The following is a 20,514-nucleotide window of genomic DNA, read 5'->3' on the forward strand; positions in this document are numbered from 1 at the left end:
GTGGTTTTGTGTTTTAGTTGAGATAATTTGTAACTCAATAGGGAAAGGGATAAGATTTAATTCCATAGGAAGGCAATGACTTCCTAGGAGCTCTCTCACATAATGAAATGCCATCTTTTCTTCTCCTGTTTAAGTTTTTGAACATATATCACATACACTCATAAGCACATGGAGCGGAAGTAGATATCTTGATATCTTTTCACAAAATGAATACTCCTATGTAACTATCAACCACATCAAGAAACAGAACATCACCAGCAGTTCAGAAGGCCCTTCTTATCCGTTCTGTCCCCAATTTCCCTTTAAGGATAGTCATTATTAAAGCTTATTCAACCCTAGAGTTTAGTTTCACCTATTTTTGAACTTTATTTTAAAAGGTTAGCACAATATATACCTCTTTGTATCTAACTGTCTTGGTCAACATTAAGTCTGTGAAATTATCTTCGTTTGTGTTAGCAGGGTAAAAAGAATTTATGCCCTTTACTGCAGAAAAATGATTTAGTCTCTGTAGATTCTTAGACTGGATTTCTGTGATGTCAAAAACTTTTCAGATAATTTCATTTTTAAATTAGTTTATTACATTTATTAAGTTTATGTAATTGGATATGCCAGTTGGTTGAACATCTCTCCCTTCCATCCTTCTTGAATACTGTTGTTATGCTCTCTATATGATCTTTGATGATATGTGAAAACTTAGATACAAATATAAATAGAAACTAGAATCCTAGGGTATGAGGCAGAACTGGGAAATCAAACCCATGCTCAGTTCACTGATGGATATCTGTTTCTCTCACATTCAGGTGACTAAAGAGAAGTCCTTTCCAAAGTCAATGTATGAGACAAATCATTCTCAGGTGACTGAATTTGTGTTGCTGGGACTCTCTAATTCCCAGGAGCTCCAACCTTTCTTGTTTCTCATATTTTCACTACTCTACCTAGCAATACTGCTGGGCAATTTTCTCATCATCCTCACTGTGACCTCAGATTCCCGCCTTCATACCCCTATGTACTTTCTGCTCGCAAACCTCTCTCTTATAGATATATGTGTTGCCTCCTTTGCTACCCCCAAAATGATTGCAGACTTTTTGGTTGAACGCAAGACTATTTCTTTTGATGCTTGTCTGGCCTAGATTTTTTTTGTTCATCTTTTCACTGGCAGTGAGATGGTGATTCTCGTATCCATGGCTTATGATCGTTATGTGGCTATATGCAAACCTCTTCACTATATGACAATCATGAGCCGCCGTGTATGTATTATTCTTGTACTCATCTCCTGGTGTGTGGGTTTCATCCATACTACTAGCCAGCTGGCATTTACTGTTAACTTGCCTTTTTGTGGGCCTAGTCAAGTGGATAGCTTTTTCTGTGACCTCCCTCTGGTGACTAAGTTGGCCTGCATCGACACTTATGTTGTCAGCCTACTAACAGTTGCAGACAGTGGCTTTCTTTCTTTGAGTTCCTTCCTCCTGTTGGTTCTCTCCTATACTGTGATACTCATCACAGTTAGGAGCCACTCCTCTGCCAGCATGGCCAAGGCCCGCTCCACGTTGACTGCTCATATCACTGTGGTCACACTCTTCTTTGGACCATGCATCTTCATCTATGTGTGGCCCTTCAGCAGTTATTCAGTTGACAAAGTCCTTGCAGTGTTCTACACCATCTTTACTCCTATTTTAAACCCTGTTATCTATACTCTAAGGAATAAAGAAATGAAGGCAGCTATGTCAAAACTGAAGAGTCACTATCTGAAGTCTGGCCAGGTTCTGCAGTCATAAGAAATATTGTATTTCTGGAAACAAAGTAAATTCACAGGACTGTTAACACTGTAGTTGTGTCTTCACATATTTACAAATGGAATCACGGTCATGTTAAAACCAATCATTTTAACCAGTGGGAAGCATTGATTAAGTTGAAATAAAGGTTAATAGTAATAATGAAAAATACAACAAACCTTAGCAATTTTCATCTTTTCTTCCTTCTATTATGTTTACTTGCCTTTTTGACTTCCTTTCCTCCTTAATTTTTAAAATTTAAATTTGTTTTAAGATAAAGAGCTACTGACTATGATGTCAGTGGTACAACGTCTTTAACTTTATAAAGTGTAAATACATCGGGCCTTCTTTGGGTGGAAAAAGTATTGTTTATACCACAACGAACAGAATTATTTTTACTGTGTATAAATAAGGCAATGCACTGTTTTAAACAACTTTTCAAAATTGGAAGAATAGTGGCGTGTACTTTTTGTTTTGCTGTTTTATGTTCACTCTGCTGCTATCACAGGAGAATATTGTGAATACTGTTCCGAGTCATTTGTTTGGTGACTTATCATTGGATTGTTAGTTTTCAAGGGGTTCCTCTACCAGCTCCATTTTTCCTTGTAAACTTCCTTGCCATTTGGGTCATTTGGGCAATGAATTCCAATTAAATGGAAGTATTCACAAGACACAAGGTCATTATGGGATTCACTAACAGGGTCAAATAGATGAGCAGCAATGATAACTCTAAGGCTTCTGGAAGAAAATTCTGTACTCTGCAACTCAGCACCACCCACCATTTGAAAAGCAGATTGTAGGACCCTCTTGGGACTTATTCTGAATTGAGTTCCTAACCATGAGTTAACAAGTGGCTATGTGACTAGGATTTCCCACCATTTAAAAAAAAAATCACAATTTCTATCATTCACTGTTCTTACATCAATGTCCATTATACACCATTGTCCATAGAGAAGGCAGTTAAGGTCTGGAAAAGGATAATCTGTTAGCCCACTTTGGTTCTGTATCCCCTCAGTACTTACATAATGGAGACATAAATCAGCTGGAATTTAGGCTATGGATCAGATCGTAAAGAATCTCCCTGGAATGCAGGATACCCGGGTTCTATCCCTGGGTTGGGAAGATTTCCTGGAGACAGGAATGTCTACCCACTCCAGTAATCTTGCCTGGAATATTCCATGGACAGGGGACCCTTGCAGGCTACATTCTGTGGGTTTGCAAAGAGTTAGACACAACTAAGCAACCAACATACACCCTGAAGCACTGGATTCCCTTTCACTAAGGCTTTTTGACTACAACTACTCTTAAAACTTTACCTGTAAGTAGAAGAGATTGATATTGAGAACTTGCCAATCAGTGGCAAGTAAATTACATCAGACCTCCTCCTACACAGGTGGTAGTGACTTGTCTTTACAGGAATGAAATTTTACTTTAGATATGAATTTTCTCTCTCTGCTTGCAGTTCTTCTTCCAAGATCACTATCTGAGGCCTCAGAAAGGCTCTGATCTATGAATTTAGGATTCTACAAAGATTACCTGTGGAACACATTTTACTCTGAAAAATATTGTGACAATGGACACAGGACCATGAGATCAATTTTCCTGAGCAAGTTCAGGCTCAAAGAACAATTGAACGTACAATTAAATGCTCAGAAAAGAGTCTAGCATTATGATTATACCTACTTGGAAACAATGAACTCTAAGATATGATATATGCATTGAGTGCTGGGTGCTGTCATGTCTGACTCTTAGCAACTCTGTGGACTGTAACCCATGAGGCTCCTCTGTCCATGGGATTTCCCAGGCAAGAATACTTGAATGGGTTGCCATTTCCTTCTCCAAGGGATCTTACTAACCCAGGGGTCAAATCCATATCTCCTGCATTGGCAGGTAGTTTTTTTTTCTACCAATGAGCCATCAGGAAACCTATATACGTTGAACTAACAGTTAATTGTAACACTGTGTTATCAACTTTTAATATACAGTTTTGAAAAGTATAGAGTAAAAATAAAAGTGTTCCTCTTTCCATCATTCTTAGTGACCTATTTATGAATTTTTTGCTTCTTGCCACTGCAATTCCAGGCTTTGCTATACTGACGATTCTGATTGCCAGAAGAACAACACTTATGAGAAATACACTATGATTTCCACTGAGCCACATCTTTGCCAACTGCTTGACCGCATTGGTATTTTCATGTTAGTAGACAAGCAGCCCACAAAAGGGGAGTCACTGCATTAACTAGAATAGATGGCATAGTTAACATGAGGAGCTAAATAATGTTAGTAAGTTCAGTCTCTCAGTCATGTCTGATTCCTTGTGACCCTATGGACTGAGGCACTCCAGGTTTCCCTGTCCATCACCAACTGCCAGAGCTTGCTCAAACTCATGTTAATAATGCAGACTGCAAAAACATATCAAAGTAAGACATAGAAGAAGAAAACCTATAAGAAGTTAATTAATGATCAGGTTAACCCTATAGGAACTGAGCCTGATATTCCTAGAAGCCTTTGATGAACCACATGTCCCAGGACCATATTGTTTTGATTACTATAGCTTTGTAATATAAGAAAGGAGAGGGAAATTTATTGAAAGAAATAATGACAGAAAATTTCCCAGATATGAGGAGGAAAATGAACATCCATTTCCATAATACCTAAAGAACCCAAATAAGCTGAGCATCAAGAGATCTTCACTAACACATATTTTAATCAAATGGTCAAAAGTTAAAGACAGAGGGAATTTTGAGAATGGCAAGAGAAAAGATACTGAAGACATAAGAGGGAATTCTTATAAGTCTATCTGCAGATTCCTCTGCAGAAACTTTGCAGACCAGGAAATAGTGAGACAATCTATTCAAAATACCTGAGAGAGAAAAGCTTCCAGTCAAGCTGAAGACCTTAACCCTGATCATCTTGCTGAATGTCACTCCACTCCATATTTATGTATTTGTTCAGCCTCAGCATACATGCAAGTCAGTTTTAGAATTATTAATATATACTCCCTGAGAAACAACTTTACCAACTATAGTACAATGCTAATGTATAATTATTTTTATCTTTAAACTTTCAGGTTAAAATTGGAATGCTCCAGTTGTGTAGGGTGGTTCCTTCCTCCTTCAGTGCAATTATGTCATACATTTCTAACACAGTTAGAGCTGTTTTTCAGATTCTGAATTCTAGGAGGGATGCCTTTACAACCTGGTTGATGTTTTGCTTGTTTGCTTATTTGTTTATGTCTGCTACTAAAATTAAACACTTGTTTACATGTCTATGAGTTTTGAAAAATACATAAAGTCATTTATCCACCAGACTTGTAACATACAGAACAGTACAAGGCCCTTTTTAATGTAAAACAATAAAAACATAAAGAAAAGAATAGGGAAAAAATTTTAAACACATTTACCTTTCCTCCCATAGATATCAAATGTTGGTATTGTACCATAGCTGCCTCAGATCTTTAAAAGTATATGTAATATCACTGATCCAGTTGAAACAAGTTTCAGCTCACTTCCTATTCCTCTTATCTTCCATTCAAATACTACTTGGAATTTGGTGTTTATCATTTCCCTGGATGTTTTGGAACATTTATTGTCTATAATAATTTATACCTGTGAAAATGTGATCACTTAAATTGTGGTGAAAATGTGATCATTTAAAAATGATCACTTCATTTTTAAACTTCCTTAATGTTCATATATAAAATTCAATTTTAACTGTTGGTAGTATGCCATTGTGTTAAAATATTATAATTTTTTTCATTTCCCCATTTATAAATACTTAAATTATCCTCTTATTTGAAAATATTTTAACAAACAGCATTGTGCATGTATCCTCGTACATGTAAAATTTTACTAGAGTATACAGAAAACTGAGTTTGCTGAATGGTACAGAATCCCATCTTCCGTTCTTTAAAAATGACCGGTTATAAATTACAGCAGAATCTCTGAGGACAGTCAGGGATGTAACACATGTAAAATATCTAAACTATGGTCTAATAGACTATAGGTGTATTTGTCCAGGAGATAGAAGATTTGTCATGGAGAAAAAACGAAAGCATCTTCAAATATTTGAAGAACAAATATGTTGAAGGAGGAGATTTCTTCAACTACAGGTGGTAGAACCAGTTGAACATTATAACAACAAACTAAACTGGCTTGCAAAGTAGTGAGCTCCTTGTGAGTGGAGAAAACCTTCCCAAAAGTTGGTGATCATTTATAAAACTGTATGATGTCTCTAATGATAGAAATTTGGGGGTCAAAAAGATTACTGACTAGGAGTCTCAGTGATAATCAAACAATATTTTGCTTTCGTATGTACCACTTAGTTGAAGTTTATTTTCTTTCAGCTTCTGTTAAAATTATTATGTAAAATATAATTATTCCCACTGCAGGATGACTTCACAGTTTTACAAAGGGTGATATTTCACTTCTCCAATGAGATCAGTTTCCTGGCATCCTGGTAATATAAAATGTCTTATCTTAGGATACTGAAATTTTATGGTTGAAAGAAAGAGGAGCAGAGCTTGCAGTACCTTGGCACAGAACCTGAGAGGCTTAGCACATTTCAGTGCAGAGACCAATTTAAAATCATGTCAAGAGTCTATTGAAAATGCATTTGACATGAAAATTCACAGGTTATTGGAAATTTAGAAGAGTCAGAGAAACAAGGACTGGGAGAGTTATTAGAACGTGTAAGTATCATAAGTACATTTTGAACAGATTTTCTTGGAATAGAGAAAGAAATAGAAAGCTGTTTTCTAGATGCAAAATTGACAACTAGAATTCAGAAAAAGAAAGTCACTGTTGTCTCAAACTGGAAACTCCATTTAGAAAAAGCAAATTTCTGTTTTTTTCTCTCTGCATATAACACAGACTCTCCTACTGCACTGGCCTTAGGGATAGCCCTGATAGGAATAGGATTAAAATTTGACGAATTGAGGAAAGTATGTTATAACCATTATCTATGCCTTCTTTGCTCCTTTTATGCTTTCTATTCAAAGGATATTTAGACACTAGTAGCCTGGTGGGCTACAGTCCATGAGGTCACGAAGAATCGGACACGACTGAGCGACTTCACTTACGTCTGTATTTACTGCCTATCAAAATTTACCTGGAATAAAGACAGGAATTGCTGTTCTTTATTTAATTTTGCTTTTAGTCTTACAGGAAAGTAAGTTTTATAAGATACATTATGGACAAGAAGAATTATGCATACCTATGTCTCAGAGTTCTATTGATACTTTCTAGAGAAAGATATTAATGTAAGATTAATTCCCTAAGTATCAAACTTCACATAAAACCAGGAGGGAAAATTTATTTTATGATGGCTTTGCAGTCTGAAAATATTTTTATGCCTGAGATTTATTGGCAGTGAGAAAATACATAATTCATTAACTAAAATGCTGCTGGACTTTTTAAGGAAATTCTAAGAAATTTGAGTGATTTTTCTGAAATTCACATGTTCCCATTACATAACTGCCTCTACATTTCTAATTTTGGGAATGAAAATAGCCTTGGAGATTATCTAGTCTTATTTTCTAAGCTAATAAATGGAAGAAGTTTATTTATCTATACTAATATGTGCCTATCTAAATTACTAAAAAAAAATGCAAAATATTATATTGACCTGGTCTGTAACACTTGTATTAATAGTAAAGTCAATGTGGACAGGATATTCTAGTTACTTCTTTTGTTTTGAAAAGCAACTGACCATTCTATTGGCAAGATGGATATTATATGAAATTGGGAAGTTTCAGGAAATTTTTTAGAGATAAGACAATCTGTACAATAGATAATGTGTGATAACACTTCCTTGTGTAACACTATAAAACCCTGGGCTTTCTTCTCTCTTCAACTCCCATGCCTGCCCTTGTCCCTCTCCCCAAACCTTCTCTCTGAGTATCTATTACGTTCAGCATACATATCTCTTGTCATTCATTACTACAATCTCCTAATGTTAAATCCCCAATCAGTTTCTAACCATTGCAAAGGCTTTCCTTTTATCTGTATGGTGAGGGCAATAATGTTTCAGAGTGTAAATGGTTAGAGTGAAGTCTTAGAAGACTTGTAGTCTCTATTTTGACCTTTATGTAAAGGCTTCTGCAAAATTTTGTTTCACTTGCCAAATGTAGATACTACAAGGCATACATAGCACAAGGAGGGAGTTGTGCTGCCCTAGACTCTTGATTCAGCCAGAAGAGCAGAGAAGGCAATTTTTCTCTGCCTTCTTTTCTTAGGTTCTGTGCTCATTTTATCTATTAACAAATGTCTGAATACCTGACCCTGCAGAGTAATTGATGCCTAAATTTCTTTGATGAAACCATCAGGATTTTACCTTTTCTTTTTTTTAACCATACATAATGTTTCCATCAGTGTAACCAGTTACATCTTTTTTTACATTTAAGCAATTTGCTCTCTGGGGATATTTTCAAATGCCAGAGAATCATAGGCTATTATGGTTGAATAAGAATAGTGCTCATCTGCCTCCTTTTTTCAAAGAGAAACTGAGTACCTGAAAGGTTGCGTGATTTGCCTAAAGTTTGGTAAGATAGTGGGAAAGAAGTAGAAAAGATTTTATCCTAGGCTAATGCTCTGTCTATATCATATGCTACCTTTGGATGTCTTTTATTGATGTGCCTTTCAGGCTATTTTAAAGCCTATAATTTAGAATGGTTTGCTTATTCAAGTCAAGAAGATATTAGTAGATATAAAATATATGTATAGCTATGGCATCCCACTCCAGCATTCTTGCCTGGAAAATCCATGGACGGAGGAGCCTGGTGGGCTGCAGTCCATGGGGTCGCTAAGAGTCGGACATGACTGAGCGACTTCACTTTCACTTTTCACTTTCATGCATTGGAGAAGGAAATGGCAACCCGCTCCAGTATTCTTGCCTGGAGAATCCCAGGGATAGGGGAGCCTGGTGGGCTGCCATCTATGGGGTCGCACAGAGTCGGAAACGACTGAAGTGACTTAGCAGATATAGTTATTAGATATAAATAACTAATGAAAGGAAGAATCACTTGCTATGTACTTAATTGTGGAAAGAAAAGTGTACTGGAGTGACTTTAACTTTCACTTTTGCTTTCCTATATGATGCCTGTGTTTGAGAATATTATCACGAATGTTTTTATTAGTGTATGCTCAGTCATGTCCAAGTCTTTGCAACCCTATGGACTGTAGCCCTCAGGCTCCTCTGTCCGTGGGATTTTCCTGGCAAGAATACTGGAGTGGGTTGCCACTTCCTTTTCAGGGACTCTTCCTAATATAGGGATCAAACCCATATCTCCTACATTGGCCGGCAGGTTCTTTACCACTTGAGTCATTGGAGAAGCTCCACTAATATGGTTAAACCTATTATACTGTTATAGGATAAAATGTCTGATTCAATTATATGAAGATCATACATATCTCTGAGGAGGGAAAAATTAATATGTACTTTAAAATTAAGGAGAGTAGGAAAAGAAGGAAGAAGTCTAAAATTTTTCTAAGCATTATTTTGAGAAAATGATTAAATTTCCAGAAAATTCAGGAACTGTACAGAATCTAAATTTCAGGGCAATAACTATAATTGATTGTGCTTCCAAAAAAAATTTGGAGTGCATTTGATTAATATTTCTGACTAAAATTTTTTCTGATCAGAAAAAGAAGGCTTACATGAAAAAATTATATCTGGAATGTTTTGAGTTCCTCCTGGATATCAATGTTTTAGCTATTTGATTAATTCCATTCATATCTCTGGAGGCTAAGTTGGAAGGTCACATTTCCCAAGGATATGCGGCTGGAATGTAGGTCAGGATTCAGTCTTCTTTATGTGACCTTTAGTGAAGTTTTATTGATTTTGATTTCTAGAAGTCTCTACAAATTTCTGTAATTGCCAACATATTTACTGCTATCATGAAGAAAACAATGTAGCAACTAGGCTAAATCCTGTGCAACATTTGAAAATTTAGTTTCGTCACTTCTTTGCTTCTTTTTACTACCTCTTTCACCACTCTGAGATTCCTGAGAGCTCCAAGTGCTCCCCCAGCTACGAAGGGCTTCCATCAGGATACAGCATCCAGCCCTGTCCCACATCCTTGGAGACAAGTCCATCCCAGGTACAGGCACTGTGCTTCCTACCTTCTTTAGAAGTGAAGCTGTTTTATGGCTCATCATCTGAGGGCCATACCAGTTTTTCTTGGTAACTTGTGCCTGACAACTAAATCCTGTCCAAGACTTAATGACCATAGATAAAGATGTGTGCACACTCTTCATTTTATCCTAGATAAGAGGCAGCATTTTATTTGTGTCTTTCTGAGGACCATGCAACAGTGAGGGACCAGGAAACGAGAAGAGCATGGGAAAAGTAGGCAGTCAAGAAAGTTTCTGATAGTCTTTCTAACTCTGTCTTTGAGCTGGTAGAGTTTATTGGCATCTGTAAATTATATTCATGCCTACTTTATCTTACCTATCAGGCATAATATTTCAGCAATAAAAAGTATTGGAGAGAGGCTTTATTTCATAAGATTTAGGAAAAGGAGGAATCTGCAAGCCACCTAGCAAAAACTCCTATGATTGCCTGAATTCACTCTAAAGTAATAAAAAAAAAAGAAGAATTTACGTGAGCCCATCCAGTAGAGTAAACTGGTTCTTTGAAAAGTTAGATAATACCATCCTTGAACAGGTATTATTGTCAGAAAGAAAATACTCTGATATGAAATAACACATTATTAAGAATGCTCACATATGTGTACACTTTATTAAAAATTTAGTATTTATAACTTTTTTTCTTTTAGCAAACATTTTCAGTGTCTCTTTCAGGATTACATTATTCTCAATGTTTTATTTCTGAGAATAATGAGCCCTGAACAGTTAAATGACTTGCCCAATGTCATACAGCTGCAAGTTGTGATCTTAACCTAGAATATTTTCCCAATAGATTTACATTTCCATTATAGTATAGTATTTTATTGGGTATAAAAATAGTGTCTTTTTATTAAGTGATAAAGCTATTCTTATTTCATTTAATAAAGAATGTACTGGAGACTGATAGAAAAAGGAGGTCCATTACCTTCTTTAAAAGGAGTAAGGATTATAATATTAGTAAAGAATTTTCAGGAGGGAAAGTTTTAAATCTAACTGCTTTATCACCATCCTACCTAGCTCAGTGTTCTGGGGAAAATGGACAGTTAAATTATTATAAAACAAGTTTACTAAAAATAAGAATGGATTTATATTGCAAACCAATACAATATTGTAAAATAATTAGCCTCCAATTAAAAAAAAAAAACCAACTTAGAGCTTTGTTTGCCCCAAATCTTCATCCTACATTCTTAAAATGGAGGTATTGATTTAAGAGCTTTTCTGAGGTCAATGAGCTACTCTGTAACAGAAAAGGAAATAGATATAATCTATATTTTTATCCTTCACAGTTCCCCCCCTCCCCCTTTGGAGCAAAGATGAGAAAGCTAAACTTTCTTCCTCTTATGTCCATAGCCCCATATCATAAGAGAACAAACGGAAAAGATGAAAATATTCATTTATTATGCAAATCTCAATGATTTATGACATAAAATATGCAGCCATCTTGCACTAATGCTGAATTGTGAAAGATAGTTTCTGAAGAAGCCAATGCCCCAAACTATCTTACTAGCAATGAGAAAATAATTTTAACTGTTACAGCAGGAGGTTTTTAGAATCCACAAGGGAAAGAAAAAGAAAATCCCCTTTTTTCTGGACATCCTAAGAAGCCACTCAATTGAATCAAAATCAGACCATTACTAGCAATCCAAAAGCCCCTCCAATGTTTCCTCCTGTCCCTTTAATCCCATCAAGGAAAACTGCTATCCTAGCTTCAAATACTATAGACTTGCTTGTCTGTCTTTAAACTTCATTTAAATAGAGTAATAGAGCATTTACTCTTTTGTGTCTAATGTCTTTTGTACATTAATTTTGTGAAAATATATTTCCTTCTGGTAGCAGTTCACACACTTTTCTCTTTTTAAGAGTTCTTATTTTATTTAGTGAAGAAAAAATGACATTTGGTCTCTGTAGATAATAATAGTGGATTTCTGTGATATATAAATAACTTTTCAGATGTTTATTTGTAACATTCACTTGTAACTCTAATTTGCAAATTAGCTTACTTAACTTACTAAACTTAAGCAATTAATGAATCAATTGGTTGAAATTCTCTCCACCAACCTCCCAACCACCACCCTCTTCATCTAGAAAACTTTTGGCTGAATATCCCATCCTGACTCTGTTCTCCTTTTGATTACTAGAGCACTCTCTGTATTTAGACATGTGTGAAGTCTAACAAGTACATTTGAGTAGAAACTAGACTCTCTAACTGAACTGGAAAATTAAACCATAATTAGTTCATTAACTGATTTCTATTTCTCTCCTATTCAAGTGACTGAACAGAAGTCCTTTGCAAAGTCAATGAATGAGACAAATCATTCTCGGGTGACTGAATTTGTGTTGCTGGTTATCTAGTTCCCAGGAGCTCCAACCTTTCTTGTTTCTCATATTTTCACTGCTCTGCCTAGCAATACTACTGGGAAACTTTCTCATCATCCTCACTGTAACCTCAGAATCCTGCCTTCATACCCCTATGTACTTTCTGCTCGCAAACCTCTCTCTTATAGTTGCCTCCTTTGCTACCCCCAAAATGATTGCAGACTTTCTGGTTGAGCGCAAGAGTATTTCTTTTGAAGCCTGCCTGGCCCAGATTTTCTTTGTTCATCTATTTGCTGGTGGTGAAATGGTGCTCCTTGTATCCATGGCTTATGACCGTTACATTGCTATATGTAAACCTCTCCACTATACGACAATCATGAGCGGGCGTGTGTGTATTACTCTGGTCCTCATTCCATGATGTGTGGGTTTCACCCATACTACTAGCCAGCTGGCATTTGCTGTTAACCTGCCTTTTTGTGGGCCTAATCAAGTGGATAGTTTTTTCTGTGACCTCCCTTTAGTGACCAAACTGGCCTGCGCAGACACTTATGTTATCAATTTACTAATAGTTGCAGACAGTGGCCTTCTTTCTTTGAGTTCCTTCCTCCTGTTGGTTCTCTCCTACACTGCGATACTCATCACAGTTAGGAACCACTCCTCTGCCAGCATGGCCAAGGCCCGCTCCACATTGACTGCTCATATCACTGTGGTGTTGTTATTCTCTGGACCATGCATCTTCATCTATGTGTGGCCCTTCAGCAGTTATTCAGTTGACAAAGTCCTTGCAGTGTTCTACACCATCTTTACTCCTATTTTAAACCCTGTTATCTATACTCTAAGGAATAAAGAAATGAAGGCAGCTATGTCAAAACTGAAGAGTCGCTATCTGAAGTCTGGCTGGGTTTCTGCAGTCATAAGAAATGTTTTTTTCCTAGAAACAAAGTAAATTTATAGAACTGTTATTACCACTGTAGCCTGTGGCTAGATATTTACAAATTGAATAGCTGTGATATTAAAGCAAATCATTTTTACCAATGAGGAGGATTGGTTAACTTGAATTAAAGAGCAATGATGATAAAAAAAAATACATTGAATGAATTTTACTTATTTTTATACTTTCTTCCTCCAAATATGTGCTTTTATTCCTTTTTTTTTCTAATTCTATTTTCTACTTTTTATTTAACCTCTTAAGATACAGCCTTTGGAAACATTGAGAATGGAATTTATGTTTAAGTGGTAATTAAACTGCATCTTTCTCTCTCAAGATAGTACTGCTCAGATGCCAATTTTAGAGTAATAATAGGTACATAACACTTTATCATGGAGATAACAAATCTGTTTGCATAGATAATGGATGATATACTTGAGTAAGAATGCACTGCTCACTGTACTCTGTAACTGACAGCATGAAGACAATTCTAATTATCTAGTAAGGTGTAAAATGGCCTGGTTATAAAGCAGAAGGCATTTATAGTCGACACTTTCACAAATCCTTCTTCATGTTGTTGCTTAATATGACTTATTTATGAAAAACAATTCAGAGGATAAATGTACCAGTGTGTTCTGTGTCTGGTTATCTTAATTTCTGTTTAATACTGATAAAACAATCTGAGAATTTCAGAGATAAATTACAATTCTCTACTTCTCTTCACAATGATGAGAGACTCTAAGATAAAACACTCTCTCCCCCAGGTCTTCATGATTCCTATATTTTCAGATAGGAGTGAAAGTCACTCAGTCATGTCTGACTCTTTGCAACTGCATGGACTATGCAGTCCATGGAATTCTCTAAGCCAGAACACTGGAGTGTGTAGCGTTTCCCTTCTCCAGGGGATCTTTCCAACCCAGGGATCAAACCCAGGTTTCCCACATTACGGGCAGATTCTTTATCAGCTGAGCCACAATGGAAGCCCAAGAATACTGGAATGGGTAACCTTCCCCTTCTCCAGTGGATCTTCATGACTCAGGAACCAAACCAGGGAGTCCAGCATTGCAGGTGGAGTCTTTACCAACTGAGCTATCAAGGAAGCCCTTCAGATAGGTAGGGTAGTTTTCAAATAGATACTTGGTAGAAACTATCATATTTCTATGTGGACTTTTTCTTTAGTTAACATCTTATTTTTTATATTGTCTAATGCATGTCCAGAAAATGACAGAATCCTATTTCAAGGCCTTAGGAATAGTCATGAATTTATCCTCCCAGTCACAAAATCAATATTTATTAAGGATTTCCTACTATATGCTATTTTTGGTTTTTCCTCTTGTATTGTACTCAAGACTTCTCCTATATTTCATACTGTGTTTGATTCCACCGTATGTTATAATGTTAATAGACTATTTTCTAGTCTTACCCTTTAGAGTCTCTGATTGCAGCCATGAAATTAAAAGATACTTACTCCTTGGAAGAAAAGAAAAAACCTAGATAGCATGTTAAAAAGCAGAGACATTACTTTGCCAATAAAGGTCTGTCTAGTCAAGGCTATGGTTTTTCCAGTGGTCATGTATGGATGTGAGAGTTGGACTGTGAAGAAGCTGAACACTGAAGAATTGATGCTTTTGAACTGTGGTGTTGGAGAAGACTCCTGAGAGTCCCTTGGACTGCAAGGAGATCCAACCAGTCCATCCTAAAGGAGATCAGTCCTGGGTGTTCATTGGAAAGACTGATGCTAAAGCTGAAACTCCAATACTTTGGCACCTCATGTGAAGAGCTGACTCATTGGAAAAGACTCTGATGCTGGGAGGGATTAGGGGCAGGAGGAGAAGGGGACGACCGAGGATGAGATGGCTGGAGGGCATCACCGACTTGATGGACGTGAGTTTGAGTGAATTCTGGGAGTTGGTGATGGACAGGAAGGCCTGGCGTGATGTGATTCATGGGGACGCAAAGCGTTGGACATGACTGAGCGACTGAACTGAACTGAAATACTAAAGAATATTTTCACTAAGTCTCGTTGAGAGACTGAGAATGAATATAATTATAATAAATCAATTTTCATTAGAAAGTGAATACAGCTTGTCATATTTTAATAGACACAATAACATTTAAATGTTGTTTTGTAAATTTAGCATGTATAATTATTGACTCACTTGAAAAAATTTTGTAATAAATTTTAGTATAAGATAGATTATATGTGTATGTGTGTGATATTGGTAGCAAAATATTAACTAGCATTCAATCAGAATGCTAACAAGTTGACTAGTAGTTTATTTTTATGATTATTTTTATTTGCCTGAAAAATTTTACTAATTTTTGCTAATTTTTACTAAATTTTAATAATTTTATTAGTAAAAATTAAAAAAATTTTTACTAATTTTGCAAATTTTTCTCTAATAAAAGAACAAATAAACACAGCTTTATTAACATTTTGTTAATTGAATTAGTTCTTCCTCATCCCAAAAGTTATTTTTCTACTTCATTAATACAGCTGAATATTAATACTTTATTTATTTTCCATACATTATTTCAGCTGTCAACACAAATTCTTCAAAGATTTCTTCCAGGTCTTTGATTAAATCTTACAGTCTTAAGTAATTTTATTAAATCTGCCTTCATCTCTTTATTCTAGAGATATACTATAGATCAAGTGGTTGAATAATGAAGTTAATGTGGAATAGAACAGACTCAAACTTTTCTGGTTCTCTTGGATTCCCTGCTCTTGGACTCACATATACAATCACAATAGAGTCATAGAATAGGGACATTGCAGTCAGATGGGAGGCACAAGTAGAGAAAGACTTAAACCACCTACCTGCTGAGAGGACTCTAAACCAAGCTCTGATCACCAGGGTATAGGAGCTGGTAATGAAGAGTAAGGTAGAAAAAATGATGACTGAGTTACAGGTAGCACAGATGATCTCAGTGACAGGAGTGGGCATGAGGACAACTTTATGATGAGATCTGGTTCACATAGGAAGTGATCAGTCTTACTGAGACAACAGAACTGGAGCTGAGAGATTAAGGAAATAGACAAGAGGAAGTACAAGAAGCAACACACGAAGCAGCAGGCTCCCATATGGATATAGCATAGTACCGTCATGACCGTGGGGTAGTGTAGGGGCCGGCAGATGGCAAGGTACCTGTCAAAGTCCATGGCAGACAAGCAGGACTCGGTGGTGCCCATGGAGAATAAGTAGAACTTCAGGAAGCAGCCAGAGAAAGAGATGGTGTTGGTCCCAGAGAGGTTAGCGAGCATATTGGACACAGAAGTGACATACCACATACCACAGAATTTAGGTTTCTAATTGAATTTCACAAGTTTCTTTACACAACTAGAAGCATTTAAAGTGTAAAATTCCAAAGAGCTGTATAACTTGCATGATATTTTCTAGAAAACCATGCCTCCTAGATAAGTACTGGATTCTTTTCAGAGTGGTGGCTCAGATGGTAAAGAATCTACCTACAATGCAGGAGACCCAGGTTCAATCCCTGGGTCAGGAAGACTCTCTGGAGGAGGGTATGGCAACCCACTCCAGTATTCTTGCCTGGAGAATCCCATGGACAGAGGAGCCAGGTGGGCTAGAGTCCATGGGGTCACAAAGAGTTGGACACGACTGAGCGACTATACTTTTTTTCACTTTCAATCCTTTATCAGCAACATTCTAAAGGAAGATTTAAAAGATGAAGTCTTTTTTTTTTTTTTTTCCAGGAAAACACCTTTACTGTATTACTGGATTTACCTGGAGTCTAGTCACTAAGGAATTTAGTGTGTTTCCCCTGTCTTCTTTTCTTTACCCCAAGGGATTTCCTCATGTGAAAGAAGTGAATGGATAGTTGAATAGCCACTGTAATTCCTTCTTATACTGCATTAATAAGCACATTTTTTGCTGCAATTTGGTCACCATCAAAATTGTCCTTATTATAACTTAACTATTTAGCTATAGTAAGTCTTTTTTTCTATACAATTTGATATTTTATATGTATTTAGAGAAAAGAACTTTATTACCACACATTATTTATTTAATTATTATAGTCATTTCATTAATTCTCCATTTTCCACAATTTGCCTATTTTCTTTTATATAAGTAATTTATTTCTCATTCTTTTTTCCTACCCTAAATGATGCTTGAAATGTCACTGAAAGGTACTATTTAATTATAAATTATACGAATAATTTATTTTTAAATGATTAGATAAAGATTTTATAATCTCAGGGACATAATAAAAAAGATTCCTTTTGAAAATGTGTGATAGAAAGCAATCTTTTTGGGAATATCAAGATGGCAAAACAAAAAATAAGTAAGTATGCTGTGACTCATATTGCCCCATAAACTTTGTGACAGATTTAGATATGCCAAAAATTGAAGTTTGTGTTTGATCTCTGGTCTTAACAAATACCTATTAAAATATAAAATGAATATAAAAGTTGGAAAAATCATCTATAATAAAAAATAAATATATAAATAAGCATAGTAGTACTTTTTGTAACTTTCGATTAGGCAAAGATTTCTTAGAGATAAAACCAGCATCACAAGTGATAAGGTAAAAAGATAAGTTGGACTTCATTAAAATTCAAAACTTCAAGGACAATCATAAAAGCAAAAAAGTAACTCACAGATTGATAAAAGATATTTGCAAATTATTTATCTAATAAGTGACTTATATCCAGAGTATATGTAAAGACCTCTACAGTTGAGAATTAGAAAGATGAATAGGCTAATGTTTTAACAATCATCGAGGGTTTGAATATATATTTCCCAGTGAAGACATGCAAGTGGCCAATAAACACACTGAAAGATAATCAGCATCCTTATCATTAGGGAAATGCAAGTGAGCACCATAATAAGATACCTCTTCATATATACAAGGATAGCTAAAGGACAAAAAAAAAAGAGCAAACAAGTGTTGGTGAAGATACAGAGAAACTGAACCCATACATTTCATACTATGGTGATATGATAGTAAAGATGGCACAGTCACTTCGGAAAATAGTCTGACAATTCTTCAAAATGTTAAATAGTTAATATATGACACAGCGATTCCTTTCCCTAGAGTAAACCCCCCAAAGTGAAAATATATGTTCACACAAAAACTTGTTCATGTATAACTCATAATAGACCAATGATGGAAACAAATCAAAGGTCCATCAACTACTGAATAGATAAAATGTGGGTATATCCGCACTAAGAAATGCTATTCAGCCATAAAAAGGAATAAAGTACAGATAAACATGCCCAGCAAAAATGAATCTTGTACACATTATGTTAAGTAAAAGAAGTTGGTCACAAAAGGTCACATATATTGTATGATTCCATTTATATGAAATTTTGAGAATAAACAAATCTATAGAACAGAAAGTAGATTGTTTCCAAGGACTGGAGAGAGGAAGGATGGGGAAGTGATAACTAATGGATTCATGTTTTTTTTGTGGAATGAGGAAAATTCTGGCTGGCAGTATGAGATGCTATTGTTCTTGACAGAGTTAGCAAAGCAAATCTAGCAATTTCTGTAATTGCAACAATACCTGAGGGTCACTTGGCTGTTATCTCTAGCTTGTAGAATGCACAAATGACCTATCAGGAAAAGGCAATGTATGGTTTATTTTATAGAGAATTTATTTTAAAAATAATTATTAAATTAAGCATATAATGGAGAAATAATGGCAACCATCTGGATCCAAATTCTGAGTATTTAAACTAAATCTTGGTAAGAAAGAGGAAGTACAATTATGATAAATTAATTTTTATAAAGAAGTTAATTAATTTTGTCATGTCTTTAATATTGACATGGACATTAAAATTTAAATGTTGTTTTGTAAATTTAGCATGACTTTTGACTTACTAGAGAAATATTAGTAATAAATATTTGATTATTGTGTATACATGTGTAACTGATATGGTAACATAAAAATTTTAGTATTAATTCTGAATGCCAGGAAGAAGACTGATTATTTTTTCTTTGAATATGAAAAAATTTTACTATTAATGTAAATTTTCTCAAACAATAAAAAAATGGACAGATGGCCACAATTAATTTAATAAGCATTTAATTACATTTGACTATGTTCTTCTCCCTTCCTCAAATATATTTGTCTAATGTGGTTAATACAATTGAATGCTAATCTTTCAATCATTTAGTTCACATATATTATTTCAGTTGCACACACAAATTCTTCAAAGATTTCTGCCAGGCCTCTGCCTAAACCTCAAAGTCTTAAATAATTTTCTCAGAGCCTTCTTCATCTCTTTATTCCGGAGACTATAGATCAAGGGGTTGAACAGTGGGGTTAGCACAGAATAAAACAAAGTCACATATTTCTGAATCCCGGCTGGATTGCCTGCTGTTGGGCTCACATATACGACCACAATAGAGCCATAGAACAGAGACACTACAGACAGATGGGAGCCACATGTAGAGAAAGCCTTATGCCGGCCTTCTGCTGAGGGAACCCTAAACACAGCTCTGATCACCAGGGTGTAGGAGCTGGTAATGAAGAGTAAGGTGGAGAAAATGAGGACTGAATTGTAGATGGCACAGATGATCTCAATAACAGGAGCTGGCGCACAAGACAGCTTTATAAGGGGTCCTGGGTCACATAGGAAGTGATCAATTTTATTGAGACAACAAAAGGGGAGCTGAGAGATTAGATATATAGGCAAGAGGAAGTACAAGAAGCCGCACACCCAGCAGCAGGCTCCCATTCTGATGCAGCGTTGCACTGGCATGACAGTGGGGTAGTGAAGGGGCCTGCAGATGGCAAGGTACCTGTCAAAGGCCATAGCAGACAAGAAGAAGGTCTCAGTGGTGCCCATGGAGAAGAAGAAGTAGAACTGCAGAAAGCAGCCAGAGAAGGAGATGCTGTTGGTCTCAGAAAGAAAGTTGGCTAGCATATTAGGGACAGTGGAGGTGATAAACCAGATCTCCAGGAAGGAAAAATTGGCCAGCAGGATGTACATTGGAGTTTGCAGTTGATGGTCGCACCTCACAGCACAAATAATGCACAGGTTTCCAATGAGTGTCAGAATATATGTCCCAGAAAAAGCTGAGAAACAGAGGATCCGAATTTCCCAAGTATAAGGGAAGCCTAAAAGAATGAATTTACTCACAGAGCTAGAGCAATTCTCCACATGAGTATACTTACTTGTTTTCAAAGCTGCAAAAGAATGACAGATTTCCATATTAGAATTGGTCTTACAAAACATTACTCATTAGGGCAGATGACTTGCTTTGAGCCACATTACTTTGTGCTGTACTTAGTTGCATCCAACTCTTTGGTACCCCATGGACTGTAGCCCACCAGGCTCATCGGTCCATGGGATTCTCTAGTCTAGAATACTGGAGTGGGTTGCCATGCCCTCCTCCA

At 36.0% G+C, this 20,514-nt stretch overlaps 2 protein-coding genes and 2 pseudogenes across 2 annotated transcripts; 2 read left to right on the plus strand and 2 right to left on the minus strand.

Annotated features, from left to right (window-relative positions):
- Window positions 1-830: 830 nt before the first annotated feature.
- LOC128053950 (olfactory receptor 4K15-like) lies at window positions 831-3,285 on the plus strand. Its single transcript, XM_052646458.1, is given in 2 exon segments — window positions 831-1,737; window positions 3,248-3,285. Coding segments are annotated over 2 exon segments (945 nt in total).
- Window positions 3,286-12,130: 8,845 nt separating this feature from the next.
- On the plus strand, window positions 12,131-13,160 carry LOC128054103 (olfactory receptor 4K15-like; annotated as a pseudogene).
- A 2,627-nt stretch (window positions 13,161-15,787) lies between these two features.
- Window positions 15,788-16,434, minus strand: LOC128054775 (olfactory receptor 11H6-like; annotated as a pseudogene).
- Window positions 16,435-19,324: 2,890 nt separating this feature from the next.
- On the minus strand, window positions 19,325-20,329 carry LOC128054776 (olfactory receptor 11H4-like). The gene has a single exon (XM_052647346.1). The coding sequence runs from the start codon at window positions 20,327-20,329 to the stop codon at window positions 19,325-19,327; it is 1,005 nt and encodes a 334-aa protein (XP_052503306.1).
- Window positions 20,330-20,514: the final 185 nt, after the last annotated feature.

Source organism: Budorcas taxicolor, chromosome 10 (genome assembly GCF_023091745.1).
Source record: "Budorcas taxicolor isolate Tak-1 chromosome 10, Takin1.1, whole genome shotgun sequence".
Lineage (NCBI taxonomy): Eukaryota > Metazoa > Chordata > Mammalia > Artiodactyla > Bovidae > Budorcas > Budorcas taxicolor.